The sequence below is a fragment of the Oncorhynchus tshawytscha genome, linkage group LG10 (genome assembly GCF_018296145.1).
Source record: "Oncorhynchus tshawytscha isolate Ot180627B linkage group LG10, Otsh_v2.0, whole genome shotgun sequence".
In the NCBI taxonomy this organism is placed as follows: domain Eukaryota; kingdom Metazoa; phylum Chordata; class Actinopteri; order Salmoniformes; family Salmonidae; genus Oncorhynchus; species Oncorhynchus tshawytscha.
The window spans coordinates 59637464-59662004 of record NC_056438.1 but is presented as its reverse complement, the minus strand read 5'-3'; the positions used below and the strand labels follow the sequence as shown (position 1 = coordinate 59662004).

General features: G+C 44.7%; 1 protein-coding gene across 1 annotated transcript in view; it reads right to left on the bottom strand.

Moving 5' to 3' along the window:
- Positions 1 to 24541, bottom strand: part of LOC112260547 (histone-lysine N-methyltransferase 2C) — a 118848-nt gene that overhangs the window by 51864 nt on the left and 42443 nt on the right. The window contains exons 6-10 of the mRNA XM_042329583.1: positions 20175 to 20337; positions 17348 to 17519; positions 16828 to 16942; positions 15436 to 15611; positions 14896 to 15308 (exon numbers count right to left, since the gene is read on the bottom strand). Coding sequence (XP_042185517.1) covers positions 14896 to 15308; positions 15436 to 15611; positions 16828 to 16942; positions 17348 to 17519; positions 20175 to 20337 — 1039 coding nt within the window. The remainder of the gene's footprint in view (positions 1 to 14895; positions 15309 to 15435; positions 15612 to 16827; positions 16943 to 17347; positions 17520 to 20174; positions 20338 to 24541) is intronic.

The window sequence follows — 24541 nt, the reverse complement described above, 5'->3', positions numbered from 1 at the left end:
CTAGAATGCCAGCATCCCAAAAATTGCCTCTTCACTCTTGATGTTGAGACTGGTGTATTGAGGGTACCATTTAATGAGCTGCCAGTTGAGGACTTGTGAGGGGTCTGTTTGTCAAACTAGACACTCTAATGTACTTGTCCTCTTGCTCAGATGTGCACCGGGGCCTCCCACTCCTCTTTCTACTCTGGTTAGAGACAGTTTGAGCTGTTCTGTGAAGGAGTAGTACACAGCGTTTTATGAGATCTTCAGTTTCTCAGCACTTTCTTGCATGGAATAGCCTTCATTTCTCATAACAAAAATAGACTGACGAGTTTCAGAAGAAAGCCTTTGTTTCTGGCACTTTGAGCCTGTAATCGAACCCACAAATGCTGATGCTCCAGATACTCAACTAGTCTAAAGAAGGCCCGTTGTATTGCTTCTTTAATCAGGACAACAGGTTTCAGCTGTGCTAACATAATTGCAAAAGGGTTTTCTAATGATCAATTAGCCTTTTATAAAATGATAAACTTGAATTAGCTAACACAACATGCCATTGGAACACAGGAGTGATGGTTGCTGATAATGGGCCTCTGTACGCCTATGTAGATATTCCATTTATTTATTTTAAATCAGCCATTTCCAGCTACAATAGTAATTTACAACATTAACAATGTCTAGACCGTATTTCTGATCAATTTGAAGTTATTTTAATGGACAATTCTTTTTGCTTTTCTTTCAAAAACAAGGACATTTCTAAGTGATCCCAAACTTATGAACGGTAGTGTATTTATCCACTCCTGTTCCCGAGTCAAAATGTACATCTGGTGTTTATGTTACCTTTATTTAACTAGGCAAGTCAGTTAAAAACATTAAGAACAAATTCTTATTTTCAATGACGGCCTAGGAACAGTGGGTTAACTGCCTGTTCAGGGGCAGAACGACAGATTTGTACCTTGTCAGCTCGGGGGTTTGAACTTGCAACCTTCCGGTTACTAGTCCAACGCTCTAAACACTAGGCTACCCTGCCGCCCCAGTGTATAACTTTAGTGCAGGAAATTCTTAATACTGTAGGAGTTAATATTAAAGGGAAAAGTTCACCAGTTTTGAATGTTACATGGTTTTTATAAATCTCTGAGTGATGTTCTATCGATTCCCTGGATCATTTCATGTGTTCACGTGTATTGGAGTTATTGGCGTTCATGCAGGCAGAAATCCTTCCGGTATGACGTATGTGTATTTATTAGGCAGCAGCTACTCTTCCTAGCACTGTGATAAAGTTGCTCTCGCTTCACTGTTAATAGGAATACGAATTTAGATCATGAAAACATCTATAATACATGTCAGATTTCAATACTAGCCAATGTCATAACTCGGGAGGATGTCTTCTCTCAAATGAGCCATTTATCATATTTTTTCAATTCATCCCAAAGGTGTTCAATGGGGTTGAGGTAAGGGCTCTGTGCAAGCCAGTCAAGTTCCTCCACACCGATGTCGACAAAACCATTTCTGTATGGACCTCGCTTTGCGCACGGGGGCATTCTCAAGCTAAAACAGGAAAGGGCCTTCCCCAAACTGTTGCCACAAAGTTGGAAGCACAGAATGGTAATTGTATGTTGTAGCATTAAGATGTCCCTTCACTGGAACTAAGTAGCCTAGCCCGAACCATGAAGAACATCCCCAGACCATTATTCCTCCTCCAGCAAACTTTACAGTTTGCACTATGCATTCGGGCAGGTAGCATTCTCCTGGCATCCACCAAACCCAGATTTGTCCGTCGGACTGCCAGATGGCGAGGCGTGATTCATCACTCCAGAGAATGCATTTCCACTGCTCCAGAGTCCAATTGCGGTGAGCTTTACACTACTTCAGCCGACGCTTGGCATTGCGCATAGTGATATTAGACTTGTGTGTGGCTGCTCGGCCATAGAAACTAGAGGTCGACCGATTATGATTTTTCAACGCAGATACCGATATTGATTACTGGAGGACCAAAAAAGCCGATACCGATTAATCGGCTGCTTTTTAAAATGTATTTGTAATAATGACAATTACAACAATACTGAATGAACACTTATTTTAACTTCATATAATACATCAATAAAATCTATTTAGCCTCAAATAAATAATTAAACATGTTCAATTTGGTTTAAATAATGCAAAAACAAAGTGTTGGATGAAAGTAAAAGTGCAATATGCTCAGAACATGAGAACATATAAAAGCTGGTGGTTCCTTTTAACATGAGTCTTCAATATTCCCAGTTAAGAAGTTTTAGGTTGTAGTTATTATAGGAATTATAGGACTATTTCCCTCTATACCATTTGTATTTCATTAACCTTTGACTATTGGATGTTCTTATAGGCACTTTAGTATTGCCAGTGTAACAGTATAGCTTTACTTATTTTCCACCATAATTTGCAAATAAATTCATTAAAAATCCTACAATGTGATTTTCTGGATTTTTTTTCCTCATTTTGTCTGTCATAGTTGAAGTGTACCTATGATCAAAATTACAGGCCTCTGATCTTTTTAAGTGGGAGAACTTGCACAATTGGTGGCTGACTAAATACTTTTTCTACTGGCCAGGACATGGTGTCGTTTTTAAATGCATTGGGGTCATGCAGAGCCTATAGGTTGGCATTCTCTCTATATATATATTCAGCTATTAATAGGCTATGTTTGGTTAGGTATGTATGAAAAAGAAGTATAATATAATTTAGTAAGGCAAGTCATTACTCTTCTTTAGAGTGGCATTGTATTCATATATTTTTTTCTTCTTCTAAAGTATGTCATTATGAGAATATTTGAAAATAGGACACTGCTCCTTAAAGACAAATGTTCCAAAAGACATCTTGACAATTTATTAACTAGGTAAGTCAGTTAAGAACAAATTCTTATTTACAATGACGGCCTACACCGGGCCAAACCCGGACGACGCTGGGCCAATTGTGCGCCTCCCTATGGGACTCCCAATCACAGCCGGATACGATTCAGCCTGGATTCAAACCAGGTACTGAAGTGACGCCTCTTGAACTGAGATGCAATGTCTTAGACCACTCGGGAGCTACAGCAGGCTAGCCAAGAACAATGCTAAGTGTCTTTTTGTAGCTTTCATTTGCAGACAATCAACAGCAGCCAGCACATTGCTGTTCACTATTGAAGGTTAACTTTAATAAATACATTTCCCTAAAATAAATAAGCTCAATGAGTAGATTGATGGGTGCTTATTTTTGCTCTGGAAGGCTTGCGTGTGTTGTGAAGGCATCACCTCAGATACTGCTCGAGTGCTCCATAAATTGGGACTTGTGGGAGTGTGGTGGTGCTTGAATGAACGGCCAATCATATTACTCAAATACAAATAGCATGACATTTACAAGTTTAGTCTTCAATGGTAGACCAAGACAGAGCAGGTAAATGTTGAACTGGAATGCCAAAATGCTCAGGCCAGTGACTGGCGAGATCCACTGGCTGGACACAACGTGATTGTTGGACTCTACATGCATTTTTTTTTAATGAATGTGCCAGAAAAACAATAGGCTAAGTGAATTTATTTTCGATTCACATCTACCAGATTATATAGGACGTGCAAATTCATATTCTCTCCCTCCGTGTAAAGAAATTAGACTGCAACCACAGCCCTCACAACACACACACTGGGTACAAAGAGGCGGAACAGAAAGCAGAATGTCAAAACCAGCAGTGTTTCCCTGTCATCGCTCACTTTGTGATTGACAGGCGCCTGTGCTATCAATAGATCTCTAGAAGATGCATATCATTCATTCTAGTGGGAGAGAGCTCGGCAGACTTCTCTGACTAGCGAATTGAAAAGTAGCCTACTTAATTTAAGTGGGAAAAGTACCCTGCTGAAAATGAGCAATTGGCTGTATAGCCGACAGCCGGCGCTTGTGGAAAACTCTGCTGTCTATCATTATAGTCATGATAAGCCTGCTGTTAGGTCTTAGTGGATGAGGAGGATCTGGACAGCTCATTTTAATAACTTTAATTAACATTATATTGGGTGGAAGAAATACAGAATACAGCCTGATCGCACAATCAATCTTGCCTTGTGCTATGCCACAACTCACTTAGCATAACACGGCACCAAACAGACTAGGCCTGATAGGGAATTTGGGAGCACTGAATGTACAGTGGCTTGTGAAAGTATTCATTTTTCCTACAAAAAAATCTGAAAACTTGAGCGTTCATAACTATTCACCCCCCCCAAAGTCAATACTTTGTCGAGCCACCTTTTGCAGCAATTACAGCTGCAAGTCTCTTGGGGTATGTCTCTATAAGCTTGGCACATCTAGCCACTGGGATTTTTGCCCATTCTTCAAGGCAAAACTGCTCCAGCTCCTTCAAGTTGGATGGGTTCCGCTGGTGTACAGAAAACTTTAAGTTATACCACAGATTCTCAATTGGATTGAGGTCTGGGCTTTGACTAGGCCATTCCAAGACATTTAAACGTTTCCCCTTAAACCACCCGAGTGCTGCTTTGGCAGTATGCTTAGGGTCATTGTCCTGCTGGAAGGTGAACCTCCATCCCAGTCTCAAATCTCTGGAAGACTGAAACAGGTTTCCCACAAGAATTTCCCTGTATTTAGCGCCATACATCATTCCTTCAATTCTGACCAGTTTCCCAGTCCCTGCCAATGAAAAACATTCCCACAGCATGATGCTGCCACTACCATGCTTCACTGTGGGGATGGTGAGAGATGTTGGGTTTGCGCCAGACATAGCGTTTTCCTCGATGGCCAAAAAGCTCAATCTTAGTCTCATCTGACCAGAGTACCTTCTTCATATATTTGGGGAGTCTCCCACATGCCTTTTGGTGAAACCAAACGTGTTTGCTTATTTTTTTCTTAAGCAATGTCTTTTTTCTGGCCACTCTTCCATAAAGTCCAGCTCTGTGGCGTGTACGGCTTAAAGTGGTCCTATGGACAGATACTCCAATCTCCGCTGTAGAGTTTTGCAGCTCCTTCAGGGTTATCTTTGGTCTCTTTGTTGCCTCTCTGATTAATGCCCTCCCTGACTTGTCCATGAGTTTTGGTGGGCGGCCCGCTCTTGGCAGGTTTGTTGTTGTGCCATACTTTTTCAAAAAAAATATATAATGGATTTAATGGTGCTCCGTGGGATGTTCAAAGTTTCAAATAACCCAACCCTGATTTGTACTTCACAACTTTATCCCTGACCTGTTTGGAGAGCTCCTTGGTCTTCATGGTGCCGCTTGCTTGGTGGTACAGACCCTAGGGCCTTTCAGAACAGGTGTATATATACTGAGATCATGCGACAGATCACGTGACACTTAGATTGCACACAGATGGACTTTATTTAACTAATTATGTGACTTCTGAAGGTAATTGATTGCACCAGATCTTATTTAGGGGCTTCATAACAAAGGGGGTGAGTACATACGAACCCGTTTCCCGTTTTTATTATTTAGAATTTTTTGAAACAAGTAATTTTTTTCATTTCACTTCACCAATTTGGACTATTTTGGGTTTGTCCATCACATGAAATCCAAATAAAAATCTATTTAAATTACAGGTTATTATGCAACAAAATAGGAAAAACCCCAAGGGAGAGGAACAATTTTGCAAGGCAATTTTGCAAGGCACATTCTGAATATGTAAGACTTCCCTGAATTCCCTCATCAAACACCCTTTGATTTGTATTTGTAAATCGATTTATTGCATTAGAATTTAGATATACAGGTCATTTCCAAGGGGATTAAGTAAAATGACTGCCATAAAGATTTGCACATAGGAGAGATATGCGCAAACATGACAGATATGGCAAACCTGCAACTCCATATTTGGAAGCACTTAGGTCACCTGACTTTTGGCAGGGATTTGACGACAAGAAAAATTTGAAAAGTTCTCACATGTAGAAAGCGAGTTGTAGTAGTAGAAAAGAAGTTCTCACACTGGCCAGCTAATTCTACTATTTGAGCGATGAATGGGTGTACACCGCAATAGTGTTGCAAATATAGAGTAATCTAGGGCTAGGGTTTCGATTATTTACTTTGGACAAACTATGGTTTTACATATGGTTAACATATTATGGTTACCATACTATATTTTTCTGCAGCCTTGAAAGGCAGGCATCAAGATGGCCGAACGAGAGGCTGCCAGTGATTTTTAGAAATCGCTTTCTATGGGTACAAACCTTTTTTTCTAGAAATACAAATCGCTTTCTAAGCGTGCAATTTTTTTTTCTTCTTGTCATCAAATCCCTGCCAAAAGTCAGGTGAACTAAGCGCTTCTAAATATGGAGTTGCAGGCTTGCCATATCTGTCATGTTTGCGCAAATCTCTCCTATGTGAAAATCTTTATGGCAGTCACTTTACTTAAGGCCCTTGGAAATTACCTGCAAATCAAAGGGTGTTTGTTTGTGGACAGTGAATTGCATTTGTGGATAGTGCATATCTAAATTCTAATGCAATAAATCGATTTACAAATACAAATCAAAAGGTCTTTGTTTGTGGATAGTGAATTAACTATACATTCATGTACATACTAGAAGTCGACCGATTAATCGGAATGGCCGATAAATTAGGGCCGATTTCAAGCTTTCATAACAATTGGAAATCTGAATTTTGTGCGCCGATTTTTATTTTTCCCCCCCTTTATTTAATCTTTATTTAACTTGGCAAGTCAGTTAAGAACACATTCTTATTTTCAATGACGGCCTAGAAACGGTGGGTTAACTGCCTCGTTCAGGGGCAGAACGACAGATTTTCACCTTGTCAGCTCGGGGAATCCAATCTTGCAACCTTACAGTTAACTAGTCCAACGCAATAACGACCTGCCTCTCTCTTGTTGCACTCCACAAGGACACTGACTGCCTGTTACGCAAATGCAGTTAGCCAAGGTAAGTTGCTAGCTAGCATTAAACTTATCTTATAACAAACAATCAATAATAATCACTACTTAACTACACATGGTTGATGATATTACTAGATATTATCTAACGTGTCCTGCGTTGCATATAATCTGACTAAGCATACAAGTATCTAAGTATCTGACTGAGCGGTGGTAGGCAAAAGCAGGCGCGTGAACATTAATTCAAACAGCACTCTCGTGCGTTTTGCCAGCAGCTCTTCGTTGTGCGTCAAGCATTGCGCTGTTTATGACTTCAAGCCTATCAACTCCCGAGATGAGGCTGGTGTAACCGAGGTGAAATGGCTGGCTAGTTAGCGCGCGCTACTCGCTCTGAGCCTTGGGGTGGTTGTTTCCCTTGCTCTGCATGGGTAACGCTGCTTCGATGTGGTGGCTGTTGTCGTTGTGTTGCTGGTTCGAGCCCAGGGAGGAGCGAGGAGAGGGACGGAAGCTATACTGTTACACTGGCAATACTAAAGTGACTATAAGAACATCCAATAGTCAACGGTTAATTAAATAGAAATGGTATAGAGGGAAATAGACCTATAATTTCTATAATAACTACAACCTAAAACTTTTTACCTGGGAATATTGAAGACTCATGTTAAAAGGAACCACCAGCTTTCATATGTTCTCATGTTCTGAGCAAGGAACTGAAACGTTAGCTTTCTTACATGGCACATATTTTACATGGAACATATTGCACTTTTACTTTCTTCTCCTTCTCGTTTCATTATTTACTTACTTATTTACTAAATTGATTTTATTGATGTATTATATTAAGTTAAAATAAGTGTTCATTCAGTATTGTTGTAATTGTCATTATTATAAATACATTTAAAAAAAAGAATAATAATAAAAAATAGGCCGATTAATCGGTATAGGCTTTTTTGGGCCTCCAATAATCAGTATCGGCGTTGAAAAATCATAATCGGTCGACCTCTAGTACATACTACCGCAATTGGGCCGACCAACCAGTGTTCCCGCACATTGGCTAACCGGGCTATCTGCATTGTGTCCCACCCACCACCCGCCAACCCCTCTTTTACGCTACTGCTACTCTCTGTTCATCATATATGCATATAGTCACTTTAACCATATCTACAAGTACATACTACCTCAATCAGCCTGACTAACCGGTGCCTGTATGCAGCCTCTCTACTGTTACAGCCTCGCTACTGTATATAGCCTCGCTACTGTTATTTTTCACTGTCTTTTTACTGTTGTTTTATTTCTTTACTTACCTATTGTTCACCTATTACCTTTTTTGCACTTAGAGCCTGTAAGTCAGCATTTCACTGTAAGGTGTTGTATTCGGCACACGTGACAAATAAACTTTGATTTGGAATTGCATTTGTGGATAGTGATTTACATTTGTGGATAGTGATTTACATTTGTGTATAGTGATTTACATTTGTGGATAGTGATTTACATTTGTGGATAGTGATTTACATTTGTGGATAGTGATTTACATTTGTGGATAGTAATTTACATTTGTGGATAGTGATTTACATTTGTGGATAGTGATTTACATTTGTGGATAGTGATTTACATTTGTGGATAGTGATTTACATTTGTGGATAGTGATTTACATTTGTGGATAGTGATTTACATTTGTGGATAGTGATTTACATTTCTGGTTTGGTGAGTTACATTTGTGGATTGGTACTTATTTGTACAGATCATGATACACAAATACAAAATGCATGTTGTGTTCACACAATACATTTGGCATGATATTGATCCCATACAGTTTCTCTCTACATGTGTGAAACTGGAAGGGGCAGTGAGTGGAGTAGAGGATGTAGGGGCCAGATCGAGGACGCCTGACTTCAGAGCTAAAGCATCAAGTATAGTTTAGGGATATAACCCTTGGTGTTCAGCCTCTGGCCTCGAGGGAGGCCCCTCCCCTCCAATCAATAGAGAGATGAAAGGCTGGTAGACCAAGTGCCCTAGAAGTTCTTTACCATCACACAGGCCTAATCACCAGTCTCCAATCACACAGGCCTAATCACCAGTCTCCCATTACACAGGCCTAATCACCAGCCTCCCATCACACATGCCTAATCACCAGCCTCCCATCACACAAGCCAAATCACCAGCCTCCCATCACACAGGCCTAATCACCAGCCTCCCATCACACAGGCCTAATCACCAGCCTCCCATCACACAGGCCTAATCACCAGCCTCCCATCACACAGGCCTAATCACCAGCCTCCCATCACACAGGCCTAATCACCAGCCTCCCATCACACATGCCTAATCACCAGCCTCCCATCACACATGCCTAATCACCAGCTCCCATCACACATGCCTAATCACCAGCCTCCCATCACACAAGCCAAATCACCAGCCTCCCATCACACAGGCCTAATCACCAGTCTCCCATCACACAGGCCTAATCACCAGTCTCCCATCACACAGGCCTAATCAGTCTCCCATCACACAGGACTAATCACCAGCCTCCCATCACACAGGCCTAATCACCAGCCTCCCATCACACAGGCCTAATCACCAGCCTCCCATCACACAGGACTAATCACCAGCCTCCCATCACACAGGCCTAATCACCAGCCTCCCATCACACAGGCCTAATCACCAGCCTCCCATCACACAGGCCTAATCACCAGCCTCCCATCACACAGGCCTAATCACCAGCCTCCCATCACACAGGCCTAATCACCAGCCTCCCATCACACAGGCCTAATCACCAGCCTCCCACCACACAGGCCTAATCACCAGCCTCCCATCACACAGGCCTAATCACCAGCCTCCCATCACACAGGCCTAATCACCAGCCTCCCATCACACAGGCCTAATCACCAGCCTCCCATCACACAGGCCTAATCACCAGCCTCCCATCACACAGGCCTAATCACCAGCCTCCCATCACACAGGCCTAATCACCAGCCTCCCATCACACAGGCCTAATCACCAGCCTCCCATCACACAGGCCTAATCACCAGCCTCACATCACACAGGCCTAATCACCAGCCTCCCATCACACAGGCCTAATCACCAGCCTCACATCACACAGGACTAATCACCAGCCTCCCATCACACAGGCCTAATCACCAGCCTCCCATCACACAGGCCTAATCACCAGCCTCACATCACACAGGCCTAATCACCAGCCTCCCATCACACAGGCCTAATCACCAGCCTCCCATCACACAGGACTAATCACCAGCCTCCCATCACACAGGCCTAATCACCAGCCTCCCATCACACAGGCCTAATCACCAGCCTCCCATCACACAGGCCTAATCACCAGCCTCCCATCACACAGGCCTAATCACCAGCCTCCCATCACACAGGCCTAATCACCAGCCTCCCATCACACAGGCCTAATCACCAGCCTCACATCACACAGGCCTAATCACCAGCCTCCCATCACACAGGCCTAATCACCAGCCTCCCATCACACAGGCCTAATCACCAGCCTCCCACCACACAGGCCTAATCACCAGCCTCCCATCACACAGGCCTAATCACCAGCCTCCCATCACACAGGCCTAATCACCAGCCTCCCATCACACAGGCCTAATCACCAGCCTCCCATCACACAGGCCTAATCACCAGCCTCCCATCACACAGGCCTAATCACCAGCCTCCCATCACACAGGCCTAATCACCAGCCTCCCATCACACAGGCCTAATCACCAGCCTCCCATCACACAGGCCTAATCACCTGCCTCCCATCACACAGGCCTAATCACCAGCCTCCCATCACACAGGCCTAATCACCAGCCTCACATCACACAGGCCTAATCACCAGCCTCCCATCACACAGGCCTAATCACCAGCCTCACATCACACAGGCCTAATCACCAGCCTCACATCACACAGGCCTAATCACCAGCCTCCCATCACACAGGCCTAATCACCAGCCTCCCATCACACAGGCCTAATCACCAGCCTCCCACCACAGCCAGCAGCATCACAAGAAAACAACACCACTGCTGCTTAGGACAGGAGCCCCCACACATACAAATAGGATTTCAATGTTGTTCGCTCCCTTTCCTGTCTGTGTTTCTGTGTGTCTGTGAACGCGAGAGTGTGTGGTAAAGTAAGGAGCAGGGGTGTTTTAAACAGCCACGAATGTCGAAGCACAGACCCGTCACTGTTTTACTGCCTGGATATCCGTAGGGCTGGGCAATATGTAGAATTCATTCAATTAATTACAATTTATGTTTTTACGAGCGTTTATGTCCGCTTCTCATATTGTCTTTTTGGTGATGTTCGCTCCTTCTGTGCTGTGCACGTTCCCATTTACACCAGAGATCTGTATATAATGACGAGATGCTCCGCCCTAACAATGGGAGTTGTCCCAAAGGCAGGCCACAAGCTTAGCTTCAAAATAAGCTCATATGGCTTATTTTGGACAGATTTTGGCGAGAGTGAAAAGCCCCTCCCCTACCAATTACAACAACAAAGATGAGAGATCACTTCTTCCTCTCTGACAAACGGTTTCAACTCGCTATTTGCATTTGAGGTTTGGTTCAACAGAAGTCATATGGACACCACAACACATGGAGACATTCTTTATTGTAATAGAGAAGTTAACCTTTCCAACCGTTTCAACTCCTCACATTGAGCAGAGCAGACACTACTAAAACGAATGAACATTCATTCTGGAAAATGAATGCTCAGTTTGTCGCACTCACAATAAGATACCACATATGGCTACCAGCATTTTAGTCAAATAAAGATTGCTATACTAGCTGTTTAGTGTGTGTTTTATAAACCTGCAAGAACCATATAACAAGTACATAAGGAATTGGCAACTCATTCTGAGAAATAAGGTAGACCACTACATTTCAACATCTGAACAAAGTGGACAGGCTATCATGACGTTGGAGACAGACAGAAGGGTCTATTCATAACAATTCAACTGTTTTGCCTTGTTAGCAGAATTCAGAGACAGTGAAATTACACCTAGATCTAAATGAACTAAACTTTAAATATTAGCTGGCTACTCACTAGCACGTGGGCTTGTGCTTGAGAGATGGTTTATGAGACCCGTTTTCATTTTCTATAATGCCTGCTACATATACATTATGCATGGTTCTGGTTAAATCTGTAACAAAAAGCACATTTTTATAGACGGACCTGAAAGCCAGATCAGTGATTAAAAAAAGCTATTTTGATCATGATTAAAATCATGTAATTATTAGAGGGTCTTATGGTTGTGGAAGGAATATATTCAGCATTGGTATAATTACACAAACTCTGAATTCATTACATTATTGCTGACTGTTTTAAATGCAGTGGATTTGACCTTTAACTGTATAACAAAGCTTATTTAGAGAAAACATATTTCTTTAAATGAAGATATATATTGTGAAGTTTGGAGAGAAAAAAAAATCAAGATATGAGTTTTAGGCCATATTGCCCAGCCCTAGTTATCCGTCATCATCAGCACTGCTCCCCTCCTTCCACCACAGATTCCTGATCTGTCTGCCTGTGTCTTGTCAGGTCTAGTCTAGACAGAGGGTGGACATCCAGGTTAGGTCCCATAGTAATACTCTGCAGCTCATTCACCTGCTACAGCACTCTACCTCAGGCAGCCAAGCCCCACAGGCCTGAGTGGATATGTACTGCCCCTCCTAGGGTCTGTAGAGCAGGGTCACTCCGTTCAGGGTCACTCCTTTCATGCTGGAGACGTAGCCTGCATAGCTACTAGTATGTATGTGAGCAATAGGCTCTGTTGCCCAAACTATTGAGAAGAGAAGCCTTGCTAAGGTATAACAGAGGAGGAACATAGGCCAGGGGCGTGCTCAATAGAGAATATTTCTTAAAAGGGAGTGAAATAGGGAGGTTCTAACTAGAGGTCGACCGATTAATCGGCATGGCCGATTAATTAGGGCCGATTTCAAGTTCATAACAATCGGTAATCGGCCTTTTTCGATGCTGATTAAGGCTGATTACATTGCAATCTATGAGGAAACTGCGTGGCAGGCTGACCACCTGTTACGCGAGTGCAGCATCAAAAGGACCTTGTGGCTGCAATGAGCCAAGGTTAGTTGCTAGCTAGCATTAAACTTATCTTATAGAAAACAATCAATCTTAACATAATCTCTAGTTAACTACACATGGTTGATGATATTACGAGGTTAATTAGCTTGTCCTGCATTGCATATAATCAATGCGGTGCCTGTTAATTTATCATTGAATCACAGCCTAATTCAACTTTGCCAAACGGGGGATGATTTAACAAAAGTGCATTCTAGAAAAAAACACATTCGCTTCACAAATGTACCTAACCATAAACATCAATTCCTTTCTTGAAATCAATACACAGAAGTATATATTTTTTAACCTGCATATTTAGTTCAAATAAATACATGTTAGAAGGCAATATTAACAATGGAAATTGTGTCACTTCTCTTGCGTTCAGTGCACGCAAAGTCAGGGTATATGCAACAGTTTGGGCCGCCTGGCTCATTAACGAACTGTGTTTCTTCCTAACAAAGACCGTAATTAATTTGCCAGAATTGTACATAATTATGACATAACATTGAAGGTTGTGCAATGTAACAGCAATATTTAGACTTAGGGTTGCCATCCGTTAGATAAAATACGTAACGGTTCCGTATTTCACTGAAAGAATAAACGTTTTGTTTTCTAAATGATAGTTTCCGGATTTGACCATATTAATGATTTAAGGCTCGTATTTCTGTGTGTTTATTATAATTAAGTCTATGATTTGATATTTGATAGAGCAGTCTGACTGAGTGGTGGTAGGCAGCAGCAGGCTCGTAAGCATTCATTCAAAAAGCACTTTACTGCGTTAGCGAGCAGCTCTTAGCAATGCTTGACCCAAAGCGCTGTTTATGACTTCAAGCCTATCAACTCCCGAGATTAGGCTGGCAATACTAAAGTGTCTATAAGAAAATCCAATAGTCAAAGGTATATGAAATACAAATGGTATAGAGAGAAATAGTTGACGCGTCATAATTCCTATAATAACTACAAACTAAAACTTCTTAACTGGGAATGTTGAAGAACTGGGAATATTGAACCACCAGCTTTAATATGTTCTCATGTTCTGATTAAGGAACTTAAACGTAAGCTTTCTTACATGGCACATATTGCACTTTTACTTTCTTCTCCAACAATGTGTTTTTGCATTATTTAAACCAAATTGAACATGTTAATTATATATTTGAGACTAAATAGATTTTGTTTATGTATTATATTAAGTTCAAATAAAAGGGTTCATTATTTATTCTCATTATTACAAATATATATCAAAATCGTCAGATTAATTGGTATGGGCTTTTTTTGGTCCTCCAATAATAGGTATAGAAAAATCATAATCGGTCGACCTTCTAACCTGTACTTCTAATTAACAGCACAGATTTTTGTTTTCTATTGCAAAACATTTTGCCACAGTGTGGTGTACTGTACCCTACTGAACACGAACCAGTAGGCAGGTGTTCTGTTCACCTAGGTCATGCTATGAAACAAGGACAGAGAGCAACAAGAAACTCCATCTCCTCAGGAGAACCAACGGAAGAATAGGCTACAAAGTGCTGCTTTTTCACAGCAAAATAATTACAAAGACAATGCTTTCATGGCTTTAATCTTGTGATAATGGAAGCCCATCTGGTTATTGAAGCCTTTAGAAACCAAGCCCCTGATAATGAATGGCTGTCAGTCTGATGTGAGCCATGGCAGAGAATAAGAGAGAGAGCAGACAGAGCAACGCTTCCCTCTGGTCTTCATCCAGACCAAACTGCCTTCATCTACACACAACAAGGGACTTATAACTTAATCAGTGATACTGCTGCTCGACCGTGGATGCTCAGAAAACCACACCTCTCTCCTTTTATACCACCTCTCAACAATCCTAAAGTAATAATCCAAGCCATGCGACAAACAAATCCCTCACGCTCTAGTGAGTCCACCTGCCAAACCACTCTTAAGGGGGATACAGGAAAACAAACACATGGCTAACCTTGGTAACCATAATACACAGTTTGCCTCTGAGAGTAGACACAAATAACCCAGTCAGACAAAAGAGAGACTTACCAGGCTGCTGGTCTGATGTAGCCTGCTGTGGCTGCCTATCCTCAAGGGCGTTCTCACAGACAGTGTTGGTGGCTTGGACAGGCTCTGGTTCTGCATTTGTGGGAATTGGAACGGGTTGTAATTGCGTTTCTGGGTCGTTGTGCATTGGAGAAGGAGACCACAGTTGCTTAGCGCCAGGTTCTAGATCCGTGTGCGTTGGAACAACCGGTTTTGATTCTGTGTGCATCTGAATAGCTGCCTGTGGGCTCAGCTCTAGGCCTCCTGTGTCCATCTCCTCCGCCTCCTCCTCTGCCTGCAGTGGGGCCTGTTGTGGTGGTGATCCAGTAGGCCTGCAGCTTGAACATACATAGCCCTGGCTGGGCTGGATGTCTGCTTGGCCTGACGACTGGCGCTCGCACTCCAGGTGGAGCCATCTAGAAGCAGAGGACAGATGAAGATGTAGGACTCCACCACACATCAATGGAAAAAGACAAGGCTAAAACAACTCCATGAGGAGATATACAACAGAATGAACAATGGACGTGCTCTCTGTGTGTCTACCTTTTACAGCTGTGGCAGGAGAGCAGGTCTTTTTGGTGCTCAGGGTCCAGGATACAGGCACATAGTGGACAGGTAAGGGCGGGGTCCTGATGTTGGACACAGCTATCACACAGCAGGCTTGTGTGGTGCCACTGACCGCTCGTCCTCGTACCACACTGGATACACACTCTGCAGTTCTGGAGTAGGAAAGAGATAGAAACACAACAGAAACTAGAGCAATGATTCTTAATCATATGGTTTTCATTCATCTCCAAGATGTTCAGATGAGGCTTCAGTCAGAACTAAAGTGCCTGGGCGTGAAGCAGCAGCCTCAAGAGTGGGGGAGAGAGGAGAGATGGAGAGGGTTGGCTGCTGCTTGTGTTGTATGGACTGTGTTCCTGTCGTGCTGCTGACTCAGAGAGAGAGAGGGAGAAACTGAGTGAGTGTGAGGATGTTCCACCACCTGGCAGGTGCCTGGTCCCCACCCGCCACCACCGCTGCAGCTGATAGGATGTTAACCCACCACAACAGCAGCTGATTGGCAGCCGAGACAGGCACTGTGCGCCACCTACCCCAACAGAGGAAGAGGGTAGAGGCCACAAGCAGGGGATGACGACGCATGCGGTTTGATTCTCCCACCGCACACCCACCAGTACACACCCACTAATACACACACACACACACACACCCACCAATACACACACCCACACCAGTACACACACACACACACACACACACACCCACCCACACACAAGTACACACACACCCACCAGTACACACCCACACACACACCCACCAATACACACACCCACACCAGTACACACACACAGTACACACACACACACACACAGTACACACACACACACCAGTACACACACACACCCACCAGTACACCCACACACACACACACACACACACACACACCAGTACACACACCCACACACACACCCACCATTCCACACACACGCACCCACCAGTACACACACACCAATACACACACACACACACCAGTACACCCACACACACACACACACCAGTACACACACACGCACGCACCGACCAGTCCACACACACTCACCAGTTCACACACACGGGCTGCCGCATTATCTGAAATGCTACAGGGTCTGAGGCTAAAATGTACCCTTTAAAAGGGCTGCATGTGTGAGTCATTTCCTTACCACAGGAAGCACAGATACAACCACCAAAAAGGTCATACTCTCAACACGGGTAGCCTAGACGACAGCTGAATGTCTCAATGGGAACTGTGGGAGTTTTAAACCAACGTTCTTACAAATTGACACAGAAAATGAAGACAACCCTTTAGTCCACTTCCCATACCATAGAAGAACAAACATCTCTATATGATGTAGTCATGCCATAGACCTACAACACAGCTTCCGTTACATCTCCCACCTGACACCTCCATCCGTTGGTAGGGATGTCGTCTATGGCCGGCTGCAGGCAGAAGGTGTGGTAGCCTTTGTCACACATGTCACACACCAACATCTTATCGTCCTCACCCGGGTTCCTACGCACAGGGAAAAGGAGAGGAGGTATGAATGAGATGCATTCTTTGACATAACAGATGGACAGCATCAACATGGCTTTTCTTGGCTCTGTAGTCTATAGGCTCATGTTGTGTTAAAAATGGTTGTGCCATTATCTACAAGACTAATGTATATTGAGAAATCACACGGTAAAAGAGTCATTGTGTTAGCCGAATCTGCATTTCAGAGAGGATGTCAATTTATCACAGACTCAGTTGCTACCAGTGACTGGTCTGGTTGAGGTCAAAGGCTAGAGAACAGTGCCACACTCACAAACCAGAGGTAGCACAAACAAAATCGGCAACACACACATGACGGCAACACACACAACTCAATACAGGGTCAGGTATGTGGGTGGATGGATGGGCAGTGGAAAGCTGACTCACTTGCAAGTCTGGCAGACCTTGCACTCGGGGCACTGCCAGCCGGCCCTCCTCAGCGGAGTCACAGCCATGTCCAGGCAGGACCCATGGTAGTGCTGCCCACAGCTGGTACAGAAGAGCTGGTCAGGGAGCTCCCCGGGGCTGTCACAAAGTGCACAGATAGAGTCGTCTGGAACTAGAGGGAGGGGGAGAGCAGGAGAGGGATGAGAGAGCAGGAGAGGGGTGACAGAGCAGGAGAAGTGTGAGAGAGCAGGAGAGGGGTGAGAGAGCAGGAGAGGGGTGAGAGCAGGAGAGGGGTGACAGGGAGGGGGTGACAGAGCAGGAGAGGGGTGACAGAGCAGGAGAGGGGTGACAGAGCAGGAGAGGGGTGACAGAGCAGGAGAGGGGTGACAGAGCAGGAGAGGAGTGACAGAGCAGGAGAGGGGTGACAGAGAAGGAGAGGGGTGACAGAGAAGGAGAGGGGTGAGAGAGCAGGAGAGGGGTGAGTGGGTAAGAGAGCAGGAGAGGGGTAAGAGAGCAGGAGAGGGGTGAGAGCAGGAGAGGGGTGAGAGCAGGAGAGGGGTGAGAGAGCAGGAGATGGGGAGAGCAGGAGAAGTGTGAGAGAGCAGGAGAGGGGTGAGAGAGCAGGAGAGGGGTGAGAGAGCAGGAGAGGGGTGAGAGAGCAGGAGAGGGGTGACAGAGCAGGAGAGGGGGGGACAGAGCAGGAGAGGGGTGACAGAGCAGGAGAGGAGTGACAGAGCAGGAGAGGGATGACAGAGAAGGAGAGGGGTGACAGAGAAGGAGAGGGGTGAGAGAGCAGGAGAGGGGGGGTAAGAGAGCAGGAGAGGGGTAAGAGAGCAGGAGAGGGGTGAGAGCAGGAGAGGGGTGAGAGAGCAGGAGAGGGGTGAGAGAGCAGGAGATGGGGGGAGAGCAGGAGAAGTGTGAGAGAGCAGGAGAGGGGTGAGAGAGCAGGAGAGGGGTGAGAGAGCAGGAGAGGGGTGAGACAGAGCAGGAAGGAGAGGGATGACAGAGAAGGAGAGGGGTGACAGAGAAGGAGAGGGGTGAGAGAGAGCAGGAGAGGGGTAAGAGAGCAGGAGAGGGGTAAGAGAGCAGGAGAGGGGTAAGAGAGCAGGAGAGGGGTAAGAGAGCAGGAGAGGGGTGAGAGCAGGAGAGGGGTGAGAGCAGGAGAGGGGTGAGAGAGCAGGAGATGGGGGAGAGCAGGAGAAGTGTGAGAGAGCAGGAGAGGGGGAGAGCAGGAGAGGGGGGAGAGCAGGAGGGGGAGAGCAGGAAAGGGGGAGAGCAGGAGATGGGTGAGAGAGCAGGAGAGGGTGACAGAGCAGGAGAGGGGGAGAGAGCAGGAGAGGGGTGACAGAGCAGGAGAGGGGTGAGAGCAGGAGAGGGGGAGAGCAGGAGAAGTGTGAGAGAGCAGGAGAGGGGGAGAGCAGGAAAGGGGGGAGAGCAGGAGATGGGTGAGAGCAGGAGAGGGGGAGAGAGCAGGAGAGGGGGAGAGAGCAGGAGAGGGGTGACAGAGCAGGAGAGGGGTGACAGAGCAGGAGAGGGGTGACAGAGCAGGAGAGGGGGAGAGCAGGAGAAGTGTGAGAGAGCAGGAGAGGGGGGAGAGCAGGAGAGGGGGAGAGAGCAGGAAAGGGGAGAGCAGGAGAGGGGAGAGAGCAGGAGAGGGTGGGAGAGCAGGAGAGGGGGGAGCAGGAGAAGTGTGAGAGAGCAGGAGAGGGTGGGAGAGCAGGAGAGGGGGAGAGCAGGAAAGGGGGAGAGCAGGAGATGGGTGAGAGCAGGAGGGGGAGAGCAGGAGAGGGGTGAGAGAGCAGGGGAGGTGTGGAGAGCAGGAGAGGGGGAGAGAGCAGGAGAGGGGTAAGAGAGCAGGAGAGGGGTGAGAGCAGGAGAGGGGTGAGAGCAGGAGAGGGTTGAGAGAGCAGGAGAGGGGGAGAGAGCAGGGGGCAGGAGAGGGGTGAGAGAGCAGGAGGGGGGCAGGAGAGAGCAGGAGAGGGGTGAGAGCAGGAGAGGTGGAGAGCAGGAGAGGGGTGAGAGCAGGAGAGGTGGAGAGCAGGAGAGGGGTGAGGAGAGCAGGAGAGGGGTGAGAGAGCAGGAGAGGGGTGAGAGAGCAGGAGAGGGGAGAGGGGTGAGAGAGCAGGAGAGGGGTGAGAGCAGGAGAGGGGTGAGAGAGCAGGAGGGGGGGAGCAGGAGAGAGCAGGAGAGGGGTGAGAGCAGGAGAGGTGGAGAGCAGGAGAGGGGTGAGAGCAGGAGAGGTGGAGAGCAGGAGAGGGGTGAGAGAGAGCAGGAGAGGGGTGAGAGAGCAGGAGAGGGGTGAGAGAGCAGGAGAGGGGTGAGAGAGCAGGAGAGGGGTGAGAGCAGGAGAGGGGTGAGAGCAGGAGAGGGGTAAGAGAGCAGGAGAGGGGTGAGAGCAGGAGAGGGGTAAGAGAGCAGGAGAGGGGTAAGAGAGCAGGAGAAGGGGGGTAAGAGAGCAGGAGAGGGGTGAGAGAGCAGGAGAGGGGTGAGAGAGCAGGAGAGGGGTGAGAGCAGGAGAGGGGTAGAGCAGGAAGAGCAGGAGAGGGGGAGAGAGCAGGAGAGCAAGAGAGGGGTGAGAGAGCAGGAGAGAGGGGGAGAGCAGGAGAGGGGTGAGAGAGCAGAAGAGAGGGGGAGAGCAGAAGAGAGGGGGAGAGCAGGAGAGGACACATTTCAGATGGAATGTTTTTGGTTAAAGAATGGAGATTGTGAGTAGCTAATGTCTGGGCCCAGAGTTCATGCTGGTCCAGAAAAACTCTGGGTCCTACTTATGACAGCATTAATTTAAATGTTTCAACTGAAGATGTATATCTAATGCTGCTGGACTCACATCTGCTGATGGCCAGTTCTATGTGATCTGAACAGAGGAGGGAGAGACTCCTGATATCCTGAAAAGTCCCAGCCGCCCCCGCGCAGGGGTAATGGTACAGTCGTGCACATCCTTCAGCACAGCACTTGATGGAGGCTCCAAGGCGTTTACAGTATGCACAGTGCTAGAGAGAGGGGGGACAGAGAGGAGTCAGACTAACAGTATGCACAGTGCTAGATAGAGGGGGACACAGAGGACTCAGACTAACAGTATGCACAGTGCTAGATAGAGGGGGACATGACCCCAAGCATACTTCCAAAGTGTTGTGGCAAAATAGCTTAAGGACAAAAAAGTCAAGGTATTGGAGTGGCCATCACAAAGCCCTGACCTCAATCCTATAGAAAATTTGTGGGCAGAACTGAAAGAGCGTGTGCAACAAGGAGACCTACAAACCTGACTCAGTTACACCAGCTCTGTCAGAAGGAATGGGCCAAAATTCACCCAACTTATTGTGGGAAGCTTGTGGAAGGCCACCCGAAACGTTTGACCCAAGTTAAACAATTTAAAGGCAATGCTACCAAATACTCATTGAGTGTATGTAAACTTCTGACCCACTGGGAAAATGATGAAAGAAATAAAAGCTGAAATAAAAAATTCTCTCTACTATTATTCTGACATTTCACATTCTTAAAATAAAGTGGTGATCCTAACTGACCCAAAACAGGGAATTTTTACTAGGATTAAATGTCAGAAATGGTGAAAAACTGAGTTTAAATGTATTTGGCGAAGGTGTATGTAAACTTCCCACTTCAACTGTATATCTTCCTCAACGAGGACTATCCTGAAGCTGTGTGCCAGAAGAGGAAAGAACTGATCCCAGCCATGAAAGCTGCTAGAGCGCGTGGGGACATTGCTTACATCCACTATGACAGGCTCATTGTCCACCCTCCCAGAAGCCTGGTAGGGATGAGAGCCAAGCCTTTGGGTTTGTAGCTTCAGACCCACAGCACGCACATGCACACACACCAATTGATTAATGGACTGCTGAATGTATATTTCTTTCTCTTGCTTTGTCTGCTCTTTTCAGTGTTATGTCTGTCTCTGATAAGCTACCCAGGAAAGGCCTGAAAATAGTGCACATTAATATATGTATCCTTAGAAATAAAATTCATGAAATCAATAACTTGCTGCATCAGATAACATTCACATATTAGCCATGTATGTGACCAATACAATTTGATTTGATATAACACCTATAGAAGAGACAGAAATGCTTATGGGGGAGGTGTTGCTGTATATATTCAGAGCCATATCCCTGTAATGCTGAGAGAAGAGCTTATGTCAAGTGTTATTGAAGTGTTGTGGTTGCAGGTTCACCTGGCACATCTAAAGCCTTTTATTTTCGGATGTTGATATATTTAATTTCGGATATTTATATATTTAATTATTTTTAATTGTACCTTTATTTAACTAGGCAAGTCAGTTAAGAACAAATTCTTATTTTCAATGATGGCCTAGGAACAGTGGGTTAACTTTGTTCAGGGGCAGAATGACAGATTTTTACCTTGTCAGCTTGGGGATTCCATCTTGCAAACTTTCGGTTGCTAGTCCAACGCTCTAACCACTCGGCTACTTGCCGCCCCGGTCAAAAGTTTGGACACACCTACTCATTCAAGGGTTTTTCTTTCTTTTTACTATATTCTACATTGTACAATAATAGTGAAGACATCAAAACTATGAAAAACACATTTGAAATAATGTAGCACCCAAAAAAAGTGTTCAACAAATCTATATATAATTTATATGTAAGATTCTTCAAATAGCCACCCTTTGCCTTGACGACAGCTTTGCACACTGTTGGCATTCTCTCAACCAGCTTCATGAGGTAGTTACCAGCAATGCATTTCAATTAACAAGTGTGCCTTCTTAAAAGTTAATTTGTGGAATTTCTTTCTTTCTTAATGTGTTTGAGCCAATCAGTTGTGTTGTGACAAGGTGGGGGGGTATACAGAATATAGCCCTATTGTGTGAATTTCATCATATGTAGCCACATATGTTCCATGTGTGGGAACAGGTTCAAGAGTGTTGGAAAATCATTCCAGGTGAAGCTGGTTGAGAGAATACCAAGTGTGTGCAAAGCTGTCATCAAGGCAAAGGTTGGCTATTTGAAGAATTTCAAATATAAAATGAACACTTTTTTGGTTACTACAAGATTCCATGTGTTATTTCACAGTTTTGATGTCTTCACTATTATTCTACAAAGTAGAAAATAGTAAAAATAAAGAAATGTGTTCTAAAACTTTTGACCGGTAGTGTAGGCCACCAAGTAATAACAGTCAATATCTAAACAATATGTGTGAAATGCTTGACAGTGTATGTGATGTAAAAAGAGGTCTACTTTCATGGGGAATCTTGCCTGGTTTTCATCAAGCTGTCCGCGCAAGAGGAAGCTTCTCACTGTAACCAGTGCCTGTAATCTGGATCAGGTTATCAATCAACCTACCAGGGTGTTTACAAACACAGCAGGAACAGGATCATCCATATGAATCGATCACATTTTTACTAATACTGTAGAACTTTGTTCTAAAGCTGTATCTGTACCCATTGGATGCAGTGATCACAATATAGTGGCTAGATCCAGGAAAGCCAAAGTTCCAACAGCTGGGCCTAAAATAGTGTATAAGAGATCATACAAACGATTTTGCTGTGACTCCTATGTGGATGATGTTAAAATATTTGTTAGTCTGATGTAATTAATAAGGAGCATCCAGGTGCTGCACTTGATCAATTTATTAAATTGCTTCTTCCGATTACTGATAAACATGCACCTGTTAAGAAACGGACAGTTAAGGCTCCATGGATTGATGAGGAATTGATCAACTGAATGATTGAAAGAGACGGGGCAAAAGGATTGGCTGCGCATCTGACTGACTGACTTACTGCAAATTAGGAGATGTGACTAAACTCAACAAAAGAAGAAGAAACTGTATTATGAAGCCAAGATCAATGATATAAAGATTGATGGGACAAAAACTTGAGTACTTTAAATGAAATTATGGGCAGAAAGACAAATTCCATCGAATCAGATGGCTTATTTATCACAAAACAATTTGATGTTGCCAATTATTTTAATGATTACTTCATTGATTACTTCATTGAAAAACAGCTTCTATCTCAAGGCCATCAGACTGTTAAACAGCCACCACTAACATTGAGTGGCTACTGCCAACACACTGTCAATGACACTGACTCTACTCCAGCCACTTTAATCATGGGAATTGATGGGAAATGTAAATATATCACTAGCCACTTTAAACAATGCTACCTTATATAATGTTACTTACCCTACATTATTCATCTCATATGCATACGTTGATACTGTACTCTATATCATCGACTGCATCCTTATGTAATACATGTATCACTAGCCACTTTAACTATGTCACTTGGTTTACATACTTATCTCATATGTATATACTGTACTCGATATCATCTACTGTATCTTGCCTATGCTGCTCTGTACCATCACTCATTCATATATCCTTATGTACATATTCTTTATCCCCTTACACTGTGTTATAAGACAGTAGTTTTTTTGGAATTGTTAGTTAGATTACTTGTTCGTTATTACTGCATTGTCGGAACTAGAAGCACAAGCATTTCGCTACACTCGCATTAACATCTGCTAACCATGTGTATGTGACAAATAAAATTTGATTTGATTTGATTTGATTTGACAAAGTGGGCAACCAAAAAGAATCAAGAAACATACAGTATTATATAGAGCAATTATTGCATGGAACTCCATTCCATCTCATATTGCTCAAATGAACAGCAAACCTGAACAGCAAACCTAAAAAAAACAGATAAAGCAACACCTAAGGGCACAACACCAAACGGCACAACACCTAAGGGCACAACACCAAACGGCACAACATCTAATGGCACAACACCAAACGGCACAACACAACACCAAACGGCACAACACAACACCAAACGGCACAACACAACACCAAACGGCACAACACCTAACGGCACAACACCTAACGGCACAACACCTAACGGCACGACACAACACCAAACGGCACAACACCTAACGGCACAACACCTAACGGCACGATACCAAACAGCACGACACCAAATGGCACGACACCAAACGGCACAACACAACACCTAACGGCACAACACAACACCTAACGGCACAACACCTAACGGCACAACACCACACCTAACGGCACAACACCTAACGGCACAATACCTAACGGCACAACACAACACCTAACGGCACAACACAACACCTAACGGCACAACACCTAACGGCACAACACCTAACGGCACAACACAACACCAAACGGCACAACACCAAACGGCACAACACCTAACGGCAC